This window comes from Micropterus dolomieu, linkage group LG05, assembly GCF_021292245.1.
Source record: "Micropterus dolomieu isolate WLL.071019.BEF.003 ecotype Adirondacks linkage group LG05, ASM2129224v1, whole genome shotgun sequence".
NCBI lineage: Eukaryota > Metazoa > Chordata > Actinopteri > Centrarchiformes > Centrarchidae > Micropterus > Micropterus dolomieu.
Window position 1 is genome coordinate 3,040,236 of NC_060154.1, and position 15,437 is coordinate 3,055,672.

Here is a 15,437-nt window from a genome sequence, read left to right on the forward strand (position 1 = left end):
TTTTGCCTGGGTATTTAAGGGCTATGTCACCAGCACCATAAGATTTTCATCTCTCACAGATAATATACAAAACAACGTAGTGACTGAATTCAGCTTTCTGGACTGCTACTGTTGCTTTGTTTGAAAACATACAGACAGATTCATAGGTCAAGAAATAATTTATTATAAAAATGAAGTTAAAAACATAGCAATAAAATAGAAAAAGGATATTTAAAAACTTTGCAAGTGTAGTGCTTATTTAGCAAACTAAATCTTTAAGCAAAGCAGGCAGAACTTACAATGACGACAATAAGTTTTTTTTTTGCAGAGAAGGCCTTATCAAAGAAAATCTTAAGAGGGGAAGTCAAGCATTTTAGGAGTGAACATAGGAGAAGTGCCCCCCTTCATGGACTCTGCAGTACTCCTGTCCTGGCACGGCTCTCTTCTTACAGGCTTTCCCTGTTTTTGTGATGCCATTGCACAGCTGACGGCCCGATAGAGAGCTGCCACAGGACAGAAAGGGGTATAATGATCAATGACCGATTAAAATGTTTTAACAGAAATGAGTTCACACGTTTTGGGCACCATGTGTGGTCACAAAGTCTAAAACCCTGACCTGTTGCTGATTAGAGATGGGGTAGGACTCGCACTTCGTGAGTCATTCACTAAATCACGTGAGTCGTTCACAACATCAAAAGCACCTCCCAGGTTCCTTGGGGGGATATCAACCAGAGCCTAAAAAATTAAAAAAAAAAAACAAAACACAAAATGTGTCATGGCGCCTATAAAAAAAACTTGATACTGAAAAAAAATCTTTCGTTATCCTTTTATCTGACATGTTTGCTCACCGCTAGCTGTGATACAAGCCTGGGAGTGGAGTGATTGGGTGTGCCAATACTCGGCATAAACCTGGACTCTGGCATTGGATTCCTGTGAGGGGGAGAGACTGCTGATATGCCAAAGTCACCTGTACACAAAGACATAGGTGAGAGAAAATACAAGGGTACATGAATATAGTGACGTATCACTTTTCTCTCAAGGGGAATATCTGTGAAGTATTTTACTGTTAAGGGACAGAATTTCAAACCTGATATGAAGCTGTCCTGATTCAACAGGTCGTCTTGCTCAATCAGGCCGTCGATTTCATTTCTGATGACAAAAATTTTTAGTATATGTAAATAAACCAACTACAAAGAAATCAGAGCACTTATCTCCCGCATAGCTGCACAATTGCTGAAATGTTTTAATGATTGTAACTGTTTAAATCTAGGATCTGCATCAAAATGTTGACAAGACATTTTGAAGATGTCACCGTGGGTTCTGGGAAATTATATACAGGGATTTTTTTTTAAAGACAAGAAGACAATTGAAAAAATAACTTTGTTTAAATCGATAATTAAAACAATCAGTAGCTGTCACCCTGGTCTGCGGTGGTTCTCAAATTTTTTCACATCAAGGACGCCGAAACAAATTAAACCACTGACTCCCCCATCTGATTAGTTTTTTGATTTTAGATGGGTTTTGTTACAGAAGGTGTATAAACAGTGTTGGGAGTAATGCATTACAGAAGTCCAGTAATGTATTTACAATAATGTATTACTTTTTGCTGTTTTGCATGTCGAAGTGTCTTTGGGAAAGATACTGAACCCCGATTGCCCCTGGCGGCTGTTCTGCCAGTGTATCAATGTTAGTTTCTGTTTGAGCACTTAGGCTCAGTGAATGAATGTGAGTGAATGGTGAATGCAGATGTAGTGTAAAAGCGCTTTGAGTGGTCGAAAAGACTAGAAAGGCGCTATACAAGTACGGAGCATTTACATAAAGCAGTAATATAACGCATTATATAAAACACCCCCCCCCCCCGCACTAATATTGTACCCGTTACAACGCATTTTAGGGTGCAAACTACGGAGGAGCTCGGCTCCTCTTAACAAGAATGTAGCTCCCCTGATGGCTCACAAGTGTAAATAGATTTCTTTAGGCTATGTGTTTGTGCTTTAATGAATTACTTTCATGTTTGAGCTATCAGCTCATGACCGATCCTGTCGGAGTGGCGGGAGATTCAAATCAATGACGTTTTGCTGCTGTACTTAATGCGTAGAAGCGCACACAGCTATGCAGGAACATCTTACTATCAGAATATAGCGCCCATTAAATAGCAGTGAAAGTAACACAAAAGTAGTGTAAAGCATTACAATTCAGAGACAATAATATTGTAATATAACTGACTACTCTGAAATGACAGTAACTAGTAATCAATAATGTATTACATTTGGGAAGTAACTTGCCCAACACTGATGAAACTCATGACCCAAGTAGTCAAACTTGTGTTACTTAGGGATGGAATTATATTGAATATAATTATTCCCCTTTTTGTTGGGGACCCTGTAGAATCCCCTCAAGGATTCCTGAGGGTCCATTTTGATAACCACTGGCATAGACAATATATAATGAACTCTGCAAACTCACTTCTGCGGTGTAGAGGACGGTGGGTATGAGTGGCAGGATGAAAATGTCTGTTTCTGTGGCTCCACAATGTCACATGGGGCCAGCGGCAGCGGGGCAGCAGGCTTTCCTCTGGTCCGGAAGCACGCCCACAACTGATTCACAAGCCAGTGACCTGCAGATATGAAAAAAAAAGAAAAACATCACAAACACATTACTATTCAACTCTGTATTTACCTTGTAAGCTGCTTTAAGTTAGTACCCAGAGAGACAGCGAGCAGCAGCAGGGTGAGGCCAGAGAGATCCAGTGCCGGCTGCTGGTTGACTTCAGCCACTGCATTAAGAGGCACAGTGAGCAGCAGCATGGCTCTAGAGAAACCTGGGCAACGCAGGAACGTTAGCAGGACTGCACATAGTACGAAGTAGCCTGTATGTGCAACACACGTCCACATGGCTGTCAGGCTCAAACCTGTAATTACAAGAAGCACAAGGGAAACATTAATCCATGGAAAGGAAAGAAAATCTACAGCCACATTTAAAGTGGTTTTAGGACATCTCAGACTACTGAGGATGATATTTAGCTTTAGTAGCAGACTGTGGGGTCCGCAACAATTTCAGTTCTGGGGTGTTTATGTGCAACCAACAGCCTCGATCCCGAGGTGTCCCCAAGCCAGAAGAGTTATGTATATAATCTCTCCAGCGTGTTCTGGGTCTACCTACAACAAAAAAGGCACCCAGGAGGCATCTTGATTAGATGCCTGAAATGACTCCTTGTGATGCGAAGAAGCAGCAGCTCTACTCCAAGCTCCCTTCGAATGTCTGAGCTCCTAAAGAGGAAACTCATGAAAACTGAATCCATCGTCCTAAAATCATGAGTTTCCACTGAGACTGCAACCAATGATTTTTTTTCATCAGTTAGTCTGCTGATTATATCCTTTGATCCATAAATTATTAAGCCCGTGAAATGTCAAAGCTAATGAAAGAAATGCCCATCATAATTTCCCAGAGCTTAAGGTGACTTATTCAAATTACTTGTTTTGTCAACATTTATTTAATCATTGTTTTTTAAAGATGTCAGACCAAAAAAGTAATTTTTTTTTGTTGTTGTTTTTGTAGCAGAAAAGATGAGGTGGAAAAACTCGGCCACTGCAGTGTGGGTCTAATGTCTCACCTGCCCAGCCAAGGTAGCCCTGGATCATGTGGAGCCTTTCCTCAATCCGGCTCTGCATGTTATCGAGGTAGTGCAGCATGAATCCCAGTGTGCTATTCATGCGCTCCAGTTTGTTCATCAGGTCAGTGTAGTACTGTGAGGTCTGGTCCTGGTACTGCAGAAACTCCGACATACTGTGGTCTGATCAGCCACAGGGGAAAGATACAAGACAGCACCAATTTGAACCACAAGTTTTAAAAATAGTGTGATGAATTTAGGTTTGATGCCCTGTTGTGATTACCAATTTTTTGGTAGATGTCCTGAGCTTGGTGTCTGACGTCTGCGAGGTCTTTAACAATCATATTGTGGCTGTCCTGCACCTCTGAGCCTTGGATCTGAAGATGCTCGCTGACATTCTCTAAAAAATAAAAAAAAAAAAAAAAAAAAAAAAAAAAAAAGAGGAAAGGCAGGCAGGCAGCAGGTGATATTAGCATATTATTTTATGCTAGACCAAAGGACATTGGCTGTGTTTGCAGGGAGAGGTTTTGTCCAGTAACAAATCAGAATTAAAGCTCAATATTGTATTCTGATGGGGTAGAATAAATCTTTCAAAACTCATTCAGCATAACAACTGTCATTTAAAGGCTCCTTTTAAACACATTTTATTTTAAGAATTAATGAATCAATTCCCTTTTCGCACATGCTCTCAACAAGATGTTCAGTCATTTGGGAGATATCAAATCATCCTACTGAATAGCGGCTGGAATAATAAAACAGTTTTTAGAAGAGAATCAAAGCAGTGATTAAACATTAGCACTGAGTTGCTTCATCTTTGTCAAATGGCTTGTGATGAACTAAAGAGCTGGATAGGGTTTCAACATTATGTTGCTAGTAGCTACCACTGAAGACATAGTCCCATAGGAGTTGCAGTTTAAATGACATGGGTATGTCCAAAAGAGTAGCCTAATTAATTCAAGAAACGTTCCTAATTTCTTATGAAAAAAAAAAATGTTTTATTTATCTGCAATTAGCAATATTGAGATAATGCATTTGGTGCTTATTAAGCTAATTTAAACATAGTACATAAGGCATTTTTGAACATGTGCTAAGGTCTCACGGACTAGTGTATCTGAAAGAAAATACTTGACCCCTTAATACTTAACCCCTAGTTGCTCCAGAGGCTGGCGACCTGACATATATAGCAAATGTAAGTTATCAGCTAACTCAGTAAATGTAGTTTATTTTGATGCAGATAAAATTATAAACAAACTTTATTTTTTAAGTAAGAAGAAGATATACTTTATTATGTTGTGCGCTTTCAGATTCTAAGAATGTGACCATAGCCATGCAAAGCACAAATGCAGCTGCACATTTTGTTAGCACAATTGAATCATTACTGGACTTGTCAAAACTACACTATAAACAATAACTCCAATACTGTGCAAATAATTTCCAGTGTGAAACATATGAAAGCTCTCACCCATTCTCTTTGTAATTCCCTGAATGAGCTGGGCTACCAGTTCCTGTCCAGAGGCGATGAGGGCCTTCTCCTGGCTCAGACGCTCCAGGTTGTCTCTCAGTGAACCCTCTAATTGCTCCTGGCCCTCGTAAAGTTTCCCCTGTTGGGCCTGCAGTGCACTGTGACCTTCAAACAGCTTGTCCAAGGAGGCTGCAGTCAGTTCCTTCAGCTCTAGCTGGCCCTCCTGTTATAAAACACAGCCATCACAACAAAAATCAACCTACGCAGAATCTGATCAGTTACTGCATACTCGACACATACAGATGAAAAGGAAAATCTACCTTAAGGTCCTTCATGGCATCTAGTTGGCTTGTGGCTGTGGAGATGAGAGCATTGACAGTGTGCTCTGCTCTGCGCCGGAAGAGCTGTTGGCGAGTAGAGTAGCAAACAGAGCGCGCTCTGTTGCTCACTATGTGGTAAGCATTCCATGTGTCTGAATCCATGTCAGCTGTACACTCTTTTATAGTCTGAAACATTAAAATGAGATTATAAAAAATATATTTGGGTGGGTGGGGCAAATCTTCTTTTATTCCAATGTTATATTTTACCATTTCCATTGTACATGGGTAGGTCTGGCGCCCCTCACTCTCTGCCTGGCAGTTAAACAGTGCAACTCCAAGCTTCGCTAGCTGCTCCTCTGAGAGGCTTTCACAGCTCGCCTTCAGCTGGGCAACCACCTACAGAGCACAGTGCATTTTTATTTTTATGTTGAAGACAACCAGTGGGTGTGTAGTAATGCTACGGTGACCCTACTATGGCAAACAAAGTTGTTTTTATTAAATATTCCCAAGAAGACAAAAGTTTTGCAGCAGTGTCTCTCAAACCTTTCTGCGTTTGTTTTATCTTAAAATATTTCATGACAGATCTGAGGTTATGTGATTTTGAGTCCAAACATTGGCTTGTTCCAGCATTTCAAATGTGAGGATTTTCTGCTTCTCTCTCATTTTTAAATCACTGTAAATTATTCAGACTGTTGGTCGGTCAAAACAAGCAATTTGAAGAAATCACCTTGGGTTTTAGGAAATTGTGATGATTTTCTGACATTTTATTGATAAATGGAATAATCGAGGACTGTTAAGACTAATTGATCAATTAAAAATAATTTCTAGTCGCAGCCTTACATAGTAGAAATATCAGCATATATATTTTAATTAGAGTCCGTTTTCAGAATTGACCCTGGGCGGATTCTGAACCCTGTATTTCAAGACCAAGAGGCTAAATTTTACCCCATAATGACAGCCGTCTAGCTGGCTGATGTCCATTTGCTTTGCCTCAGCCAAAAACTTCTCATCAGCAGTAGCCATCTCAAACTGAGCATCCTTTGCAAGAAGTGCTGGGACTACTGATGGTGGAGGAGGTGCTGCTGCTGGAGGTGCCTCTGTCTGCCTCAGCCACTCAAACAGCCCGCTGACTGTAGGACAATGACATGCCAGCAAGCTGATCAGCAGGAAATACAGGTGGTGGATCAGGAGACGCCCCATGTCTGGAATAGAGTAAGAATGCAAAATGAGGTGGGGGAGATCTGTCACTTGAAACTATACTGGTAACAGCAAATTAGAAAAATACAGTTACATTTACATATTTTCCATCATTCATGTAGTCCTGTGCACAGATGCATTTGTAACTCTCAGATGGGGTCATTTTGTGTATTTTCCCCCATTTTTTATAAGTTGTGATTCATTTGCTATTAACAGTATTTTAACCAAATATTTGTTGCTTCTTATATCACTGGTATGAGAAATTACAGAGATTAAGTACCATACAAGTCAATGGGACCTTTTTTGTAGCTTAATTTATCCAGTATTTGGGCTACAGTTTATTATCATTATAATTTTTTTTTTTTTTAATTATAGCCTAAATATGATCTTCTCTATCATATCATATCTACTTGCAGGAGAAGGCTTAATATCCTTAATATGTCCAGGAATGGATGTCGCTAGGGGTCGGCAACAACTGAACCAATACGTTTGAATGGTTGATTGATAATGCATATTGTGCAGTATTCTGGATCTAGCTATATGGATTTATGTTGTATTGTAAAGCCATGCGTTATGGACATAAGATACAATAATAAAAATATTCATTCACTCATATTTTAGAATGAAGACCGGACCGAGGCTTGCCCAGGCATGTCTGCTCTGCTGCACAAGGGCTCCTACTGCAGACCTAAAGCATCGTTAACAAACTATTAAAATACAATGTCTTTTTACTGTAATAAAGAGGAAAACAGGCAACAAAATGTGTTTTTAAAAAAAAAAAAAAGGTAAACAGACTTATTCAAATCTACCGGAAAGCTCTTTTATATCGATTTTCTTGTCTGTTTTAAACACCGGGGAGAAAATGCACAGAAGTGGCCCTCAGTGTGCAAAAGAAAAGGGGAAACAATGAAACCCATTTAAAAATCACCATAGTCAAATCACTGCCAACATCTTACAGCAATTTCTGCTAGGAAAATTAATTACCTTGTCATTCAATCCACGCCGGAGTAAATAAAAACATTTAAATTGTTTAAATCGTGTACCTTCTGCTTAATTGTGCAGTAAAGTCCTCAGCACGGGGTCCCTCACACAGCTGATTGGAATAACAGCTAAATTTTTACCCACCACCTCTCCGCCCTATACGAATAGGACGCAGCCAATTGAATTACTCGCATTTTTTGTATTGGGGGTGGGGGGGCATCGGGTGTGTTGGATTTATATCACGGCTGAAACGGAAAGCTACTGTGTGGAATCGTGTGTGGAATGGCTGGCTAAGGATTGTGAAGGCGCCGCCCGCCTGGTACAGCAGCAAAGAGGTAAAAAACAAACCCACCGATAGTTCAGTGGAACCAAAACTCAACTGGTTGGGTTTGGTGGATGTTCCGGGTGTATCCGACAGATGCGACCTGACAGCACAGTTTAAATGAAACTGCAGTTTGACCTTTACTAAACGTTGGACATCAGCAAATCTGAAAAACATCAGGTGAATAAACAGTCTACCACCAAGCGTTAGCCGGTGTTGTTCACAGCATCGCCTGACGTTTATTCCACTCCGTGTTATTTTATGGTTGTCCAGTCAACAAGAAACACGTGCATTATATTTCTAATCTAATCTGTCCTGGATTATATTGTAGCTCTCTCTAGCTAGATGCAACAGCAGGGCTTGGTTTCTGCTATCGTGGGTTTTTACAGACAGGATTTTAACATTTTATGGTTTAAGCTATCAACAGCACCGCTCTGTCCCTGCCGCACCAGACATGCTAGCACCTAATTAGCAACCTAGCCGTGTGGACATTGTGCCGTTGGGCTAACGCTGACTAGCCGCCGAGCTAACGAGGCTACGTTGCCACAACAATGGACGACTCTGGTATCAAGAAGCAGAACTGGGACGTGAAGGAAACTGAGTTATTTCTGGAAATCCTCAAGGAGCTGGACATGAAGAAATGCTTAGACGGTAGGAAAGTGAGGAATAATAAACTCTTTAAGGTGGCACACAGGAGAATGATAGCGGCTGGCTATCACAGATCTGTGGACCAATTAAAGTTTCGCTGGAAACTTCTAAAAAGTGCGTACTACAAGTGCAAGAGAGAGCCCGAATCTCCGGCCCCGACCAAAATACAGGGTTGGTGGCGATATGAAAAGACGATGATAGCTATCATGGAGTCCAGACACCCCTTGGTCGGAGCTGGAGTCAACTCTGACAGGAATGATGAAGTGACAGAAGACTCGGATGGGGATGCATCAATGCTGCACTGGCCGCAGCCCTGCCCGGACAATTCCTCTCAGAACCTGGATTTAATTGTAGGGGTCTGATGAGTCTGTCATTAGATCGTAATTACTGTGATTTCGTTTATTTCATGTGTTGTCTAGATGCATGCATTCATTACACAACTGTGTGCTCATTGCGAATACGTTTCTGGGATGTTTTGATATAGACTAATTTACTGGACACACCTGTAGCTATAATTAATGCAGACAAATACAACAGCTGTGCGTTAAATCCTGCCTTCATGACAGTGTAATGTTCAGTTAAAAACTGTTTTAAAAAGGTGTTGATTCAACTTTATGGTCCAGTTGGAGTGATGTTGGAATTATAGTATGCATTGATTTTTAACATCTCACATCACTAAATATTAGAAATACTTCCACAACACTGCATAACGCAATCTAATTTTGTTTATTCCTTTTACTGAAACAGGAAATGTATTTATTGAAATGCACAACACAACACATAATTTACGTAATATAATGTTCATTGGTTCTACATTAAAGAAATCCAGTTACATTCAAGTGCCATTCATAATGCTTGCATATAATATTTTGAAATTATCAAAAGAAATTACAGCCTCCAAAATGATCATAAAGTTGAGTCAATAGCATTTCAACAATAACTAGGATTTATTGCATGGCTGTTCTATAAAACTGCATTAGTTTCACCTTGGACCTATTAAACTGGTAACTGAGTGTAATTGGACTTAACATGGGTTGTGGAAAATAATTGTTTCAGCAACATATGGCCATACAACAACCTAAGTCTGTTTTCTCGCCATATCTATTGGTCTGTGGCATTTTTCCTGCTATCGTTTCATTTGTCAATATTTTTCTTTAAGTCTATAAAATGTGGAAGAAGGGTAAAAAAATGCCTGTTCTTAGAGCCCGAAGTAGCATCGTCATTACTTGCTTGGCCAATCAGCAGTCGAAAACCCAAAGACATTCATTTTACACCCATAAAACCGAGAAAAGCAGCAAGTCCTCACGTCTGAGAAGCTGGAACCAGCAAATATCGGTCAGTTGACTGAGTTCTCTTTGTATACTGTGGATGCATTTCAAGAATTAGCAGTAACCTGCTTTCAGAAACAACATCATGGGAGAAATTGGATTTACTGTCAAACTTACTGGTTTCTTTGCTGCAGAAACCAGCTTTCTTGATTTAAAGGATGCATGTCAAAAAGACCCAGGACAGGGAAACTTTGCTGTGGAAGCAGTTATGCGGGGAGGGGAGAAATCTGATTACAGACCGTCAAACAGGATTTTACATGTTATCTGATTTCTTGCCTTAACCTGATTTGTTATAGTAATCATTCGCAGTGCTTCTCTCTGTCACTATATGGTGTTGATGCATTGGCACCGCTCTTACCATATATTATCAATACCAGAGTCCAAAAAACTATGTATTTTACTGGACGTTATAAAGCACAATAGTACAATTCTTTAAGTATAGGCATATCTACTGTAATGTTGTAAGCATATGGCTAATGGATTGGCCATAGTAAACTGCTGCTTTAAATTTTTCTACTAAACTTGATTTGTACACATCAAAGGTTACAATGAGAGCGGTGTGTCTCCAGATTTTAGGCATTAAGATATTCTTCATGGCAGTTCAGCTTTTTTCCTTTGAACAGTGGCACATACAGTATTTGTTCATGTTGCTGCTTTACTTTAAAAAAGGTCCTTTTAAAATTCAAAACTGAAAGCCCCTCCAATACATATAACTGGTTCCTGATAAGGCTGCAACTAACCATAGTTTTTATTATAATTTAAATCATGAAAAATCTTTAATATTTGTCTTGCCAAGGCGATTTAATCAAATGGCTTGTTTTATTTGACCAAATATATTCAGTTTACTATCAAATATGACAAAGAGCATCGCGGCGTCATTATTTGAGAAGGTGGAACCAGTTATTTTCTTTTTTTTTTTTTCCTTGATAAATAACTACATTTCTTGATTATCAAATAGTTGATATTTCTGTTGTTGCTTAATTCTCTTACAGTATTATTGTTTATGACATGTGATGTGTGTAACCATTGTAACTGTGGGAAACGTGATGGTATTGTGTTGTAGGTGGTCCTGTGATTCACACCCCTAGTTTTTAGGTGATTGTTGAACTATTATTTGCGGGTTGATGTTTCCACTCAAATCTGTTCTCTACTTTCCTTTAGATCAAAATGGACCCTGAGATGGACTCACAGCTGAAGATTGGTTTCATTGGTGCAGGGAACATGGCATTTGGCATCGTAAAGGGCATGTTGTCTGGTGAGTCTGGAGAGAGTTGTGGAAACCGAGCAGAGAGGATTTAAATAAAGGAGTTAACCGTCTCTTTTGTGTTCGCATTGAAGGAAATGTTCTTCCTCTAAACGTCAAAGTGAGCGCACCATCCTCCAGGAACCTGGGACGCTTTCAGGTGCTTAATTCCTTCTTTACTTTTCTGTCAGCTCTCAGCAGGGTGAGTTGGATTGTAGGAGGAAATGCAGGCGGCCAGAAGCTCACATAATCTGTATTGCCATATAAATATAGATTAAGACAATCAACAAGACAAGAAGGTAATAATAATAATAATAATCTTTATTTATAGAGCATTTTCAAAACGGTGTTACAAAGTGCTTTCACAAGAGCAAAGAAAAAGATACACTGTAAAAGCAGGAAGAAAGATATGAAATTAAAATACAGTTTGTTTTAAGAAGGGACTTTAAAGAGTTCACTGACTCAGCTGCCCTGATTTCCTTGGTGAGGCTGATCCAGAGTGTTGGGGCCCTGACTGCAAACGCTCTGTCCCCTTCAGTTTTCAGTCGAGACTCGGGAACAGTCAAAAGACCTCTGCCTGAGGATCTCAAGATACATGCTGGTGCATATGGGACTAAAAGGTCGGAGATATAACAGGGCGAGAGGCCATGAAGAGCTTTAAAAGTAACCAGTAAAATTTTAATGTCTATTCTAAAATATACTGGGAGCCAGTTTAATGAAGCTATAACAAGGGGGATGTGATCATATTTCTTTGTTCTGGTCAAAAGCCTGGCTGATTTCTGGACAGTCTTGAATCGATCAATAGATTTTTGGGTCAAGCAAGTAAAAAGACTGTTGCAGTAATGCAGGCGTGATGATATAAAGGTGTGTAAAATGGTCTCAGTGTCCTTAAAAGTTAACATTGATCATATTTTTGATATTGTTTCTCAGCTGGTAAAAACATGATTGCAAAAGCTTTGTAGTGTGCTGCTCGACTCTTAAATTACTGTTGAACCAGACACCGAGATCCTTTGAAACAGGCCTGATATGATTCACCAGGAAACCAGCAGATGGCAGTATTTGCTTTGCCATTTGCTGGGACCCAATGACTAGGATCTCTGTTTTGTCTTGAGTTCAGCTGGAGGAAATTATTTCACATTTGACCATTGATGTGTGCACATTAGATAGTATATTACAGGGTACAAATGAGTAACTTCTGTGTAGGAATTGACAATAGATTTTCTCAAATTAGAAACTTGTGTACATGAGTTATTAGATCACAATGTTGAACAATCTGTTCAATCTATCCAATAAATTTAAGGGATGTTAAAGTTAACATAACATCGAATATTCTGATTTTTTTTGAGTCCAAAAATAAAACTCTTTAGAGTTAATACAAATTAGGTCTGCAAATAATGATTATTTTCAGCATTGATTAATCTGCAATTTATTTCCTTGTTTAATTATATTGTCTATGAAATGCCAGAAAACTGAAAAATGCAGGTTATTATTTCTGTCATGCCAAGGTGGTCTATACAGATAGCTTGTTTTATTCAACTAATAGTGCAAAATCCAAAGATATTAGATTAGAACAGAGCAAATCCTCACAATAGTGAAGCAGGAACCAGAGAATGTTTAGTTTTTTCTCTTGACAATGATGATTAATCTGTTATTAAAACGGTTTCCAATTAATTTTCTGTCGATCAACTAAATGATTAATTGAGTAATCTTTTCAGCTCTAACACAAATGTTATTTAAATTCAATTGTTAAGAGACATCTGGGTCAGTAACATCCCTTTCATTTGCTTTCAGGAGCTCGGTATTCCCGTCTCTCACTCCAACACAGAGGTAGTCTGTGGGTCAGATGTGGTTTTTGTAGCCGTCAAACCACACCTGGTTCCACTGGTTCTCAATGAGGTCTCACAACACATCACTGAACGACACATTATTGTGTCTGTTGCAGCTGGAGTAACACTGGCGACACTGGAAGAGGTGAGTGCCCTAGCACATGTGTACTGACTTTAAACTAACTGGTGGTTCTGTGGTGATCTAAAGATGAATAATGTTGTTCTTTTCTCTTTTCAATTCCAAGCTTCTGCCAGAGAATTCAGTTGCCATCAGGCTGATGCCGAATCTCCCATGTTTGGTTCAGGAAGGGGCTCTCCTGTTTGCACGGGGATCCCATGCCAAACAGGAGGACGGAGCTCTGCTTCGCTCCTTGTTGCACCGCTGTGGTTTAGTGGAGGAGGGACCTGAGGCCTGGATTGACATCCACACTGGACTGAGCGGGAGCGGAGTCGCTTTTGTGAGTGTTTCGAGATTGTATGGACTGGTGTAGTAGGACTTCCTCAAGACAAAGATAACAAAGTTAATGTCGACTGATAATGAAAATGTCTGTTTTCAAACTGGTTTGAACTCATTTGACTTCACCATGAAAGTCAATTTTTAGAAACTTCAGAGTTCCTTACATTACATAATGACATTGAACCTTGGATCTGCTTTTATTGTCAGGGTACATATTGTTAATGCTTTGTAAATGCATATTGATAAGAAAAGTCTGCTATACATTTATTAATTTATTTATCCCTCATGGGGGAAATTTTTTCACTCACGTAGGTCTAAAATAAATACACACGACCTGTTGACATGCATTCATTGTTGTGGAAAGGTGTCAGAGCGATGGTCCAGTGCACACTAGCCACTGCTAACCCAAATATTACAACAGAAAATAATGCACCTTTCCAGGGGAAAAAAGGCAGACTCGAAACTCAATGATGAAAGGCAGACTGTGTCTGGCTGTTTCTTGTCTGTTTCATTTCAGTGTTCTATTGAGACATACAGAATAAAGTCTTGATAAACATGGTAGAGACGCGGGACACAATACAGAAAAACTCTTGCAGTGGCGAATTGTCCGCATTAAATCCTCAGTAAAAATATAGATCCAGTCAGTGAAATTTAAAAAGAAAATCAAAGGCAAGTCATAAAAGCACAATCAAATATCTAGAACTCTAAGAGCAGTTACAACATTATGTTATGCTACTTAGGAAATTGTGTTTGCAATAATATGAAGTCTTTTTATGGATCAGCAACAGCAAGAAAATGTTACTGTGTGCACCTTTTTGATTGTGATTCATGTGATTCCTCTCTGCAGGTGTATCTGTTTGCTGAAGCTCTGGCAGAAGGAGCTGTTAAAATGGGAATGCCAAGTGCTCTGGCACACAGCATCGCATCTCAAACTGTTCTGGTCAGTTTTTTACTGTGTTTCACTGTATCGACATTAGCAATTTTAGTGTCGCTAAAAAAACTGTTTACCCTTTCACTTTCTATGTGCGTCCCCTCAGCACAATATTTGAAGCCACCGTCATTAATTTAGTTTTTGTTCCGTCTGTTGCAGGGTGCTGGGCGGTTGTTACGAGACTCTGGAAAGCATCCAGCTCAGCTCCGCTCTGAGGTCTGCACCCCAGGTGGAACAACCATCTACGGGCTTCACACCCTGGAACAGGGCGGTGTGAGGGCATCGACCATGAGCGCCGTGGAATCTGCCACCGAGAGAGCCAGGGAGCTTGGCCGGAAGTCAGCAGCAGGATGCAGGAAATGACAGCTGCTTTTTGCCTTTTGAATTACCACTCATTGAACTTAACTGAAGCCTAACAACAAATGGAACTTTTGGCTCAACCAGTTGCCATAGAACACCAAGACAAACCTGTTTCCCCGAATCGAATGCAGTTCATACTTTTTCTTTTTCATGTCTTTGACCACATCGATTTGTCGTGAGCAAAAATGAAATATTGGCTTAATCTCGACATTGACACTGACAAGTAAATTATTTGATTATAACCCTGTGATTTATTTGAGACACTGACTACATGCACACCAATAATCCAATCTTTTCTGATTTAGGCAGCAATGCAAGTAAGGTGTAACCCAAATGTGATTATTCCCATAGTTACAGATGTTGTTGTACAATAAGATGCACAATACTTCTATTTTAGTCACATTCATTGGAGGCCGTATTAACCTGTGAGCTTGAATACAGAAAGACACTGACATCATAGTAATAAAGAGGGGGACTTTAGCCATCAATCAATCAGTCCAAGAGGCAGCTTTTATAAACTTCAAGTTTGGAGTAATGCCTTACAGCCATGATTGGGTCATTATGTGCATGTAATGCGTTGTTTCAGGTGTAATTCATCATCTACTTGCTGGCTTTGTGTACAACACAATGTTAAGAAAAATATTCATGATCTGCGATGCCAAGCGTGTAGGCTGGGGTTTTCATAAAGTGTCACTTGAGCCGGCTCCCTTTGTGCATTGCCTTATTTTTGACATCTTGAAATCAGGCATCTCCAGTGAGCAGAAGCAGTATGA

General features: G+C 39.7%; 2 protein-coding genes across 8 annotated transcripts; one reads left to right on the forward strand and one right to left on the reverse strand.

The window, feature by feature from the left end:
• Positions 1-139: 139 nt before the first annotated feature.
• Positions 140-7,712, reverse strand: bmb (brambleberry). Of its 4 annotated transcripts, none has more exons than XM_046049600.1 (13): positions 7,612-7,712; positions 6,317-6,573; positions 5,639-5,767; positions 5,372-5,557; positions 5,052-5,274; positions 3,873-3,989; positions 3,593-3,772; positions 2,684-2,890; positions 2,446-2,596; positions 1,067-1,128; positions 828-946; positions 596-714; positions 140-482 (listed from the first exon to the last, which is right to left on the reverse strand). In XM_046049600.1, the coding sequence occupies exons 2-13, from the start codon at positions 6,569-6,571 to the stop codon at positions 353-355; spliced, it is 1,878 nt and encodes a 625-aa protein (XP_045905556.1). In that variant the 5' UTR covers positions 6,572-6,573; positions 7,612-7,712; the 3' UTR covers positions 140-352. The 4 variants fall into 4 exon arrangements, with proteins under 4 accessions (XP_045905556.1, XP_045905557.1, XP_045905558.1 ...); XM_046049601.1 differs by having other exon boundaries at positions 7,553-7,700; XM_046049602.1 differs by lacking the exon at positions 7,612-7,712 and adding an exon at positions 7,204-7,252.
• A 120-nt stretch (positions 7,713-7,832) lies between these two features.
• On the forward strand, positions 7,833-15,368 carry pycr3 (pyrroline-5-carboxylate reductase 3). Of its 4 annotated transcripts, none has more exons than XM_046049614.1 (7): positions 7,833-7,884; positions 11,009-11,102; positions 11,186-11,250; positions 12,882-13,061; positions 13,162-13,374; positions 14,221-14,313; positions 14,464-15,368. In XM_046049614.1, exons 2-7 carry the CDS (start codon positions 11,015-11,017, stop codon positions 14,665-14,667), a joined length of 843 nt encoding a protein of 280 aa, XP_045905570.1. In that variant the 5' UTR covers positions 7,833-7,884; positions 11,009-11,014; the 3' UTR covers positions 14,668-15,368. The 4 variants fall into 4 exon arrangements, with proteins under 4 accessions (XP_045905570.1, XP_045905568.1, XP_045905569.1 ...); XM_046049612.1 differs by lacking the exon at positions 7,833-7,884 and adding an exon at positions 7,908-8,051; XM_046049613.1 differs by lacking the exon at positions 7,833-7,884 and adding an exon at positions 8,095-8,522.
• The last annotated feature ends 69 nt before the right edge of the window (positions 15,369-15,437 follow it).